Below are 11,073 nucleotides of genomic sequence, written 5' to 3'. Positions count from 1 at the left end.
TGTATATATATATAAAACCCTCTATTGGACTAATTGTGAATTCACAGCTTGAAAAATAATTGACTTTATGTTTTACATATATTTGGGAGTAAAATCATGTTTCAAAATTTGTTTTCTACATCTGACTTTGACCTTCTTTTTAGGGTTCCGTCATCTATAACTGACGTTGTCCCATTAGGGTAAACTATTTTTGGCAAATTGTCTGAAACTTCACACACAATCAAATGCTTTTTTCCTACCTGAAAAGAAGTGAAAAGGTCTTACGGTTTCAAAAAATATTAAAAATCTTTATGAACCTTCAATTTTTTTTTTTCGCTGCTATTTTTGATTTGGAACTCACGCGTGAAAATGTCTAAAGCTTGACACAAATTCGGATGCAATTTCACTGCCTGAAAGCCATGTCTTAGTGTTTCAAAAGCATTAAAACAACTTTAACATTGTGTTTCATCTTGGAATTTCAAATCAATTTATCTTAGCACACGTGAAAGTGAACAAGACTCTTCTTTTTCAATATACCCCACACATAAGATGTTGACTTGTGCAGTCATCATTGGAGCGTCGCTGCCTGTCAGTGTAGTAATGCCAATAGACATTGGCATCTTTCCTGGCCTCTGGTTGCTGTATGGATCACATCTTTTAAACTGGCATACAATAATGTACCCAAATGCCTGATGCCTGCCCTCACCCTCATTGCTTCTATCCTCCTTGGTCCTCAACAACTCCTTTTATTACTACAACCTGATTTTCTGATGCACTCCTATTACTATCATCAATACCTTCTGAAATAAGTACAGATTTGTCTCTCCATCTTCCAAAAATCTTCCAAAAATGAACCTAAAACACATGCATAAAGGCATAGTGAAATAGTGCCAGCTACAGCAAATATGCATCCCATAATAGGACTTTGTCGCGCTGCATGACGCTCAGATTTTTTGGGCTCTGAGTTATTGTTTTTATAAAAGTGCATTAAAAATGACAAAAAAGTTTAGAAAACACATTTGGATGTATGATTATATTTTTTATAACTTTATATGTATTTTCTAGTCTAAAATGAGATCAATATGAGCCTTGAGAGCAAGTGACCTAACATGTGCTAATGCCTTTGTTACCAATAATGTGAAGCACATGGCCAATAAATTTAGATTTTACTGGTTGAGGGGGATGTCACTTGACATCATCCCACACGCAAGTAGATTTTGACTTGTGCAGTCGTCATTGGAGCATTGCTGCCTGTCACTGTCAGTATAGACATTGGCATCTTTCCTGACCTCTGGTTGTTGTATAAATCACATCTTTCAAACTGGCATACAATAATGTACCCAAATGCCTAACTTCTATAAAAACCTATTCTTCATCACTGCCCTCACCCTCATTGCTTCTATCCTCCTTGGTCCTCAACAACTTGTTTTATTACTACAACCTGATTTTCTGATGCACTCATATCACTATCATCAATACTTTCTGAAATAAGTACAGATTTGTCTCTCCATCTTCCAAAAATCGTACAAAAATGTACCTAAAACACATGCATAAAGGCTATAATACTGCCCGCCAATGCTGGTCAATAGTGCCAGCTACACAAAATATGCATCCCATAATAAGACTTTGTCAGTTATGCCTGACGCTCAGATTTGTTGGTCTCTGAGTTAAAAGTGATTAAAAATGACAAAAAACTTTAGAAAACACATTTGGATGTACAATTATATTTTTTATAACTTGAATTTATATGTATTTTCTAGTATAAAATTAGCTCACTATGGAGCCTTGAGAGCATGTGACCTAACATGTGCTAATGTCTCCTTTACTACTTAGTTACCAAAAATGTGAAGCACATGGCTAATAAATTTTAATTTTACTGGTTGAAGGGGATGTCATTTGACATCACTAAAATAACATTTTGTTGGTTGAACATTAATATTGTATTTTACATCCAATTTTCTTTAGCGTCATTTCTAAATGACAATATCCCATAGAGGGATATATATATATACAGTGGGTACGGAAAGTATTCAGACCCAATGAGATCAATATGAGTCTTGAGAGCAAGTGACCTAACATGTGCTAATGCCTTTGTTACCAATAATGTGAAGCACATGGCCAATAAATTTAGATTTTACTGGTTGAGGGGGATGTCACTTGACATCACTAAAATAACATTTTGTTGGTTGAACATTAATATTGTATTTTACATCCAATTTTCTTTAGCGTCATTTCTAAATGACAATATCCCATAGAGGGATATATATATATACTGTATATATATATATATATATATATGTACTTTTCAGTATTGTTCAGTATTTAAAACAATATTTTATCTGTAATATGTCAGCAAAATTACACATGAATTTTGATCCTGGCTTAATCCAATTTTCATATTTCTGTTCTAGAATTTTATGCAAACTAAAGAATATGTAATTATATAATGTAACATTTGCATATTTAAACATAAAAGTTTAGAAAACGTTAAATACAAAACAATTGTCTTAATATACTGTGATTAAAGAACTAGGGAAAGTATGGTGAGTTACCCTATCATTATTATTATTAGTATTATTATTATTATTTATAACCCTATTTACCTGTAGTATCTTGCCTTTAAGCCATACTATGTGCAAGAACCAGACTGTTTTTTTTTAATTATTATTTTATTCCTATTCAAACATACCAGACACATTCTGTTATGAGATACATGAGAAGAAATGCCATTTAGTGTTAATTACGTCAAACCTGGCGAGATGCGTTTTGACGTGACCCATTTGAATATGGCCATGTGTGCATACAATTTGAGGACTTTTCTCCATCTGTTTTCCACAGAAGAAAGCAATGAAATTCTGATGACAGAATTAATTTGGGGGGATTTATTCCTTTGAATATGATACCTGAGATTGTTCATGAGCTTACATCAAGGTCTGTTCGGTCCAACAGTGAAACCTGACCCACCTGAGAAGGTGGTGGCCAAACCCGTAGCCAACAATGCACGAAGACTAGAGGTGACCTGGAACAGTCCCAGTACGTGGCCTGATGTGGAGACCTTCCCGCTGAAGTACTTCCTGCGCTACCGGCCGCTCATCCGAGACCAGTGGCAGCACGTAAGTGTGGAACACCGCTTTTCTAGCTTCTTGTCATCTTTACCGTTTATTTAAAGCGCATATGCTATGTGGCCTCAAACTATTAATGAGAGTATTTTCATAAACCCAACCAGCTAGGTATTTGTGCCAAAGTTGGTCAAACAGCATAGTCTTGTTAGTCAACTAACAAGCTCCTACTATTTGATTTTTTTTTTCTCAATAAGCCAGTTGTCTGTGGCTCAGCATCCCAGTGAGGATAAACCCAACTGTCTATTGCACAAAACATAGCATATTCTGGTAACCAGCTATGTTAGTCTTTTCTGCAGCATTTAGAATACCATTTCAACCACATCTCGTTTTGTACAAGAATACAGGGGTCAAAGTGGGCTGCTGTGATTTGGTTCCATTGTCAGCTCTCCACATGAGTCCAATTGTGTCCCTCGGCTCTACAGAATGAGACCAGACATGTTCTTTGGAAACTGATTTGCTCACCAAGACGTCAATCAGAGTTTTGGACAGTTGAAAATAGGTGATTTATATCCCATAGTCTCAGCTTATATAGGTTGCCATACTACTGAATGAGAGCACCAGCCAGTCAGTCAGAGAAGATTTCTTAAGAAGAAGAAACCCCTCTTGGGATTATTGAATTTATTCCTCTTACATATCAAGGCTGAAAGTAGATGTTGTGTCATGCTTATTTCCATTAAGCTCCTTAAGTAGATGAGCACATCTCACTCTATAATCTAGTTACTGCCTGGCACTAAGAATATTAAGTGTGTCAGAAATATTTCAAATCTGTTCGGGAATTTTAAAATTAGACTACCTGCTCTGGACGAATGCAGTATAGAGTTGTTTTGCCATGATACTGGAACTTCTAACTTCGATGTAATGCCTTATACAGATTAAATACACATTTAATTCAACTTTTGAATTTGCAGCTGGTATCATTTTATTGATACTGGTGAAAATGAGTATTGAAGCCATTTCAAATATTCATTGATATGTATCAAAAAGTCAATATTTTTGCCAACAGCGCTATTGGGAAAAAAATGGAACGTAAAAATGCAACATTGAAGTTGCAATGAAATCAAACTAGCAACTAGTGTTTTCAAAAGTACCAACTTCGGTACCAGTCGGTACTGACATTTTAAAAAATGTCCAATTCCCGCTAACATTTCAGCGAATTCTTAAACAGCGCTGATTCGTTATTGTGTTCACGTGCTCAACAGATATGACCGTGATTAGTTTCAATGGTCATCGCTTCACGCTCTTCACCGAGCGCTCACACAGAAGCACACGGGAGGTTTGAAAGCCGTGTCTATCAGCCAATCACAGTCATATCTGTTAAGCGCGTGAACACAATGGCCAATCAGTGGTGTTTACGAATCCGTTAAACAGCGCTCAAATGTTAGCGGGAAATGGACATTTTTTAAATTTCAGTAAAGACTGGTACCGAAGTCGGTACTTTTGACAACACTACTAGAAACAGATCTCTTTCTTCCGTATTGTGATATACAACAGTGTAACAAATTATCGAAAAGAAAAAAAAAACAATGCAGGGCGGGGACTTGGTTCTATCTGCTGGCTGTTGATTGGATTTTGAGATGTGGGCGTGGCATTAAAAATTTATGAGAACTTGCAGTCGGTTGTAGAGGGGGCGGGGTTTAAGTGGATTAAATGATTGGAGAATTTCTGCTTGCGTTACTAGAGAGAAATCTGTTGGAAGATCATGTTACAATATTTTGATACAGTGTCGATTAAGAAAAATCGTATATGTATGAATTGTTTGCAATGACATCTACAAAAGTCATTTAGAAAATAAATGTTCATTTCATGCCAATGTTAACTGCACCAGGCTAATACAGTAACAACAGGTTTTGTGAATGTTGCATTTTATAATAAGGCTTATTTGCATAAAAAGGCATGTGTTCACTGAAAAGAATGTATTTCTAGGAAAGCAACTATACTTAAAGTTTTCAATCAATCTACGTGCAAACACCAGTGTTATGTAGCTGAAGTCATGATGCCATACTTCACTGCAGAGTGCATCTCATCCCTCCTTACAAAGAATCCAACTAAATTTTCAAAACAACTATTACTCAGTGCCATACAAATCTATTTGAGTTCTCTGAGACCACTACTCCTCTGAAACAAACCATATCAGCCCGAACACGAGCTCATATCAGCTTCCAGCAAAGACCATATTGAGCTCCATCACGTCAAGGTGGAAACCTCATCAGTCTTCGGCAGGGCCGCGTTTCAGCTGCGCCTCACATGTGCACTCACGTAGTGTATCACGGCGAGAGGGCTTCAGAGAGATGAAAGAGCCAGCTCGGCACGGGGAGCGTGGTGTAGGGAAGCCATGCATTCTGCTGAGGAATGAGGGGATGGCAGCTGGAACAGTCTTCGCTGAGCTATGGATGCCTCAAAGCTGCCTGGGATCAGACGGCAAAATGTGGCATGGAAACAATCAAGCGCTCGCGGCTAGCCGACGGTGTCCCTGGGTTTAAGAAGTGGGCATGTTTAATATTTGCTTTTTTAATATTAATAACATCAATTCCAGTTGAATTGAGGTGCGGGTATGCAAACATGGCTCAGATTTTAGTACCTCCGATTTCTGTTGCCAGAACTGTCTAAACAGACACGCTTTTCTATTCTTCTATTTTTTTTTTCTTTAAGATTTACAATTATAACACAAAAATACATTTTGACAGAAATGTTAGAGGCCTTTCGTCATGGAGGAATGGGTAGACAGATCAATAAGTAGTCAGACAGGCACAAATTCAAAGTACCGTATAGACGCATGCAAAAGAATGCGTTTGCCTGGAAAAGTATGGAAAAGTCTGATAATTAGGATTTTTTTTTTTTTTCAACAGTCAGCCATCTGTTCGGAAATCATGTATTAAAAGAACACAGTGAATCCACTAAATTAAGACTCATTTTGGATTCATTCTCAACTGTTTTGACACAAATAATGCAATCTTTCTCAAATGCTTACTGGAAATTTTCATTAATTTAAGATGACAGTTTACCCAAAAATTCTGTCATCATTTATTAACCCTCAAGTTGTTCCAAACCTGTATGACTTTCTTCTGTGGAACACAAAAAGTGCCAAATTCACTAACAATAAATAGGGCCGCTGTTATTAAATAGCAGTTTATTTGCATGTTCTGTCTGAATTGTTTTAGTGTTGTCTGTGATCATTTTTTTATGAAAAAAATGACAAATTATTCATGATGTTCTTTCTCTTTGGATATTAAAAATAATAAAATAAAATTAATTAAATACATACATACATGCATAAAATTAACATTTATTCCGTTAGCAGCAACTTTTAGCTCAGGCTGCAACTTGTTTTCTTTTAGCAATCAGTTAATCTTTCAATTATTTTTTTTCGATTAGTCGCTTAATTTAATTGTTTTTTTATTGCCAAACCCTCTAATAAATCTATTGATTCTTTTCTATTCTATTCTAGGTATTGCCGTAATGATGGGTCAACCTGATCGACGGTGTCAATTATGTAAATGCTTCATTTTGCATTGATTGCATGAATACATCCAACTTTTTATGTTCATCCCAGTGATGCTGGCTCTTGGGCATGATGGAAATTTTCAGTACTCACCACTGCATTCTCGGCAAGTTCACATTGTTTGAGTGAAACATTGGATAGATGAATGGCAGAAGTTCTGTTTTTTTTTTATTGCACCGTCGATCAGGTTGACCCATCATTACGGCAATACCTAGAATAGAATAGAAAAGAATCAATAGATTTATTAGAGGGTTTGGCAATAAAAAAACAATTAAATTAAGCGACTAATCGAAAAAAAATAATTGAAAGATTAACTGATTGCTAAAAGAAAACAAGTTGCAGCCTGAGCTAAAAGTTGCTGCTAACGGAATAAATGTTAATTTTATGCATGTATGTATGTATTTAATTAATTTTATTTTATTATTTTTAACAAATGGTGTAGTTACAACATCTACCAGCAGGGGATAAAGGCCTATGCTAACCAGCAAAACTTTTACCATGTTAAATCTGTGCATTTAGTGCCTGGTGTGCTGGTTAATGTATAAATAGCAGGTTTTTGTGTGTGTAAATACCACAGACTAAAAAGCGCAGATGTTTTTCATTTTCCCACTGGGTTAAACATAAAAAAAATAATAGTTGCAATATTAAGGTTGTACATGCATTTCATTAGCACATGCATTTAAAGAACAGGTGAAATCCTGTTAATCGCAAGTTATTCTGGAGAGAGATGTGAAAGATGGATTGAAATAGATGGGAGCGGCGAAAAGACACGAGACAGCTGTGAAATGACTGCATATGTTTCACGCTCTGTCTTTTGTCCAGGAAAGCAGCAGCATGGAGTGTGAAAAAAAGAAAGGAGACTGAGGGTGCGGAGGAGAAAAAAATGGTGTGCTGGGCCATTTTTCTTCTTCGCCCCTTTCATTCCCAGAAATGATGTATTTATAATATAAATTATATGAATATAAATATATAAATGTAAATGCATGTAAATATTTAAAAAATATATACTGTATGTATGTGTATTTATATATACATAATGAATATACACTGTACACATACATATATTATGTAAGCAAAAAAACATATTTTGGATGTGATTAATCGTGATTAATCGTTTGCCAGCACTAATACATAATAAATAAACACAGTACACATACATATATTATGTAAACAAAAACTTTTATTTTGGATGCGATTAACAGAACTTTGACAGCACTATTTATTTATTATTTTAGTTTTCGTTTTTTCATGTGTTTCACGAATTTTATTGCGCAATGATTCAGTAAATTTATCTAAAGTAAAGACATTTATAATTGACAAAAGAATTCAGGTTTCAAATCAATGCAGTTCATTAAACCTTCTATTCATCAAAGAATTGATGTCCATTCATAATTAATAACGTACTATTATTGTGGGGACATTAACAAAATCATTTTGCTTACCTGCTACTAAACAAAAATGGTTGAAACGCTCGTATCAGCCTGGTTTCTTGCAAACAAAACATTGTTTGGTTTCACACTGCAATACTCATGTGTCCTTGAATAGTGCAAATAACACTAATTTTATATCTTCCCATTTATTTCAAAAGTTTTAGTTTACATTTATGAATAAAATGCAATTTTGCAAAACAGCCTTTTATATAATATTTGATTTCATGAAGAAACTGCAAGCATACACAACAGCATAGCATAATAGTGGCCTTGTCCTTAGTTTTCCTTTGTTGTTCTTTTTTTAATGGAGAGACAGGTTCAAATAACAGTGCACTTATGCTGATTTATTGACTACTAGACTGTGTTTCATAGGACCCATTAGCCATTAGCGTGTGATGTCAGTTAGCAGTCACAGTTGTGATATCATCCATAGCTGTCCGTGCTGCAGATATCAAACGGCAGTGAACAGGGGGAAATCAGATGCCTGCTTGGTTGTTTTGTGCGTTTGGGTGTGTGTATGTATGTGTGTGAGCCATTATGAACTTCCAAAACACCTCACTGTAGCTAACAGTGGCTCAGGGCTCAGTTAATAACTGCACAGAGCCGGCTTACAGCAAATTAGCCAGCAGTATGGAGAGGGAAAAAAAGGTCATATATACAAAATGTGTGTGTTTGGAGACTCTGAGATGTGTAAGTCTTATGAAAGTATGCTCAGTCACGCTGTGGTGCGGCCCAGGGGCCGGCGTTTTGTTTGAACGCTATCATGACCTGTCCCTTCTCACGGTCCCGTCGGCCACAGCCTCCATTCCCCTTCTTATTTATGGATCTCATCAGAATTCAGGGTTCATAAAGCCTGAAGATGCTCCCTAAAAGACACACAGGCACTTCTAGCACTGAGGTTTACTTCATGACAACTAAAACATTGACTTCTGCTGAGCTCATGACGTTATTTTCTGTCTTCTTTTTGTTTGATTTCTTTCAAACTGCTATTTTGATATTTTGATTAATAGATACAACAACAGATGTGTTGAATGCCGTTTGAATCGCTGTTTAATTTGTTGTTGAGTGGAGACCTCAGCCTGAACCTGTCTGTCACCTTTCATATTTGAGTTAATTGAGAATCTTACACTAGGTGACATTTTATTTTATTTTATTTTATTTTATTTTTTATTATTTATGTATTTGTTTTATTTTATTTTGTTTTATTTTATTTTATGTTATTTTATTTATTATTTTTTTGTTTTGTTTTGTTTACTTTCATAATGTAACATATTTCTCAGTGAAATAAGATAATTAATGATAATTAAGGGAACTTGAGTTTATCTATTTGGGATTGTATGGTGATAAGTGGTCTCTATATGATTTAGGGTGATTTTGAAGAAAAATTCTTTAAAATTGTATTTATTTATTTATTTTTTTACATGATTTTTTTACAGATTTTTTTGAAATAATATTTAAATAGATATATACAATAATTATATTTGTTATTCTTATTTTTTTTTTTTTTATTTATTTATTTGTTTGTTTATTTATTTATTTATTTATTTTCGAAAGAAGATGGTAAAAAAAACATGTCCCATGCTATGTGTGAACTATATTCTAAGTCCTAATTTGAAATCACATCTTTTTACTTCATCACAAAACCGTTCTGAATGAATCATTCACGAATTAGACTCAGTGGACACTGGAGGCCAAGATTATAAATGCATAGCAACCTTCAGTCTGTTTTTGACACAAATCTATCATATGACTTCAGAAAACTTGGACTGCAGTGCACAAATCAGATGGACTACATTTATGAGACTTTCAAGTTACTTTTGTGTCCTTTCTGAAGCTCAAAATCATTCTTCATTCTCCAGCACAGTCTTCAGATTTGTTTTTTCTTAATGTTCCACTGAAGAAAGAATGGTGTAGGGATTCAGAACAACATGAGGGTGAACAAATGATGACTGACTTTACATTTTTGTGTGAACTATCCCTTCAAACCTGCTTTGTGTTTTTCACACCAGTTTCAATTCACTTGTCGATTGTCAGATTCATTCTTACACAGAAGGACCAGCCATCATCGTCGTCTCGCTTACCATGTGCTTATTTCCCCACAATTCCCTTCTTTGATTGGTTCAGCCGTTGATTTGTCTCTCTCCGCCCGATGCGCTGCGTTCCCCGTCTCCCCCGGCGTTTAATGGCCTTTTGTGCATCTGCCAACAGAGCCTCTCATCCTCCAGCCGCACTTAGATTAATCAATAGCACCGGCATTGCAGTGCCATTAGCATGGTAAAGGAAATTAGAGGGAGAAAGAGGGGTATTCAGCCATCTTTGGTGAACGTCCCGTGCTCCACCCCAGCCGGCCCCTGTCTGCTCCACACACACACCGGACAAACATTTACCCTTCTACATGCTGCTGCTCTTTTTGTGCAACAAGACTAGAACACTTCTGTTAGAATACACAGGGCTACATCGCAAGTGTACAAGTAATGAGGGGAATTCACGTCATTTTATCACTCAAGGTATTATAGTTCATGGGTGTTACTTCTGCTGGATGTCCTAATAATAACCGAACATCTGACCCATAGAAATGAACAGTTGGCTGACCAAATGAAGAAACCATTTTTATGTATGAAAGCAGTATTTTATTTATTTATTTATTTCAAGAAATTATTTTATTTATGATGCACTGTTGCATTTATTAGCTTCAGTAGAAAAAAATACAAATAAAAATGTTAAATTAAATGGTTTCGCCGTTGCACTTTGGGCGTCCCAAGTTCGAGTGCCGATCCCATCCCCTCTTCTCTGTCTCTCACTTTGCTTCACCTACTTTCCTACTGAAATAAATAAATAAATTCCTTTATACTGCTTTCATACTTATAAATAAAAAAAAAAGGTAAATTAACTGTCTGGGCAAGATTATTTTATTTATTTATTATTTACTAAATAATATTAAATATATTAAATATTAAATATATGTATAAATTAAATGTACCATATACCGTGTATGTATATATATATATATATATATATATATATATATATGTTTATTTATTGT

At 35.2% G+C, this 11,073-nt stretch overlaps 1 protein-coding gene across 1 annotated transcript in view; it reads left to right on the top strand.

Annotated features, from left to right (window-relative positions):
• Nucleotides 1-2,894: 2,894 nt before the first annotated feature.
• LOC107702567 (ciliary neurotrophic factor receptor subunit alpha-like) overlaps nt 2,895-11,073 on the top strand; it is a 36,488-nt gene continuing 28,309 nt past the window's right edge. The window contains exon 1 of the mRNA XM_016504922.1: nt 2,895-3,092. Within this exon, the coding sequence (XP_016360408.1) occupies nt 2,895-3,092 (198 nt within the window). The remainder of the gene's footprint in view (nt 3,093-11,073) is intronic.

Source organism: Sinocyclocheilus anshuiensis, unplaced genomic scaffold, assembly GCF_001515605.1.
Source record: "Sinocyclocheilus anshuiensis isolate Anshui unplaced genomic scaffold, SAMN03320099.WGS_v1.1 scaffold210, whole genome shotgun sequence".
In the NCBI taxonomy this organism is placed as follows: domain Eukaryota; kingdom Metazoa; phylum Chordata; class Actinopteri; order Cypriniformes; family Cyprinidae; genus Sinocyclocheilus; species Sinocyclocheilus anshuiensis.
Note: the sequence above shows the minus strand (reverse complement) of the source record. Positions and strands in the feature narration are given on the sequence as shown.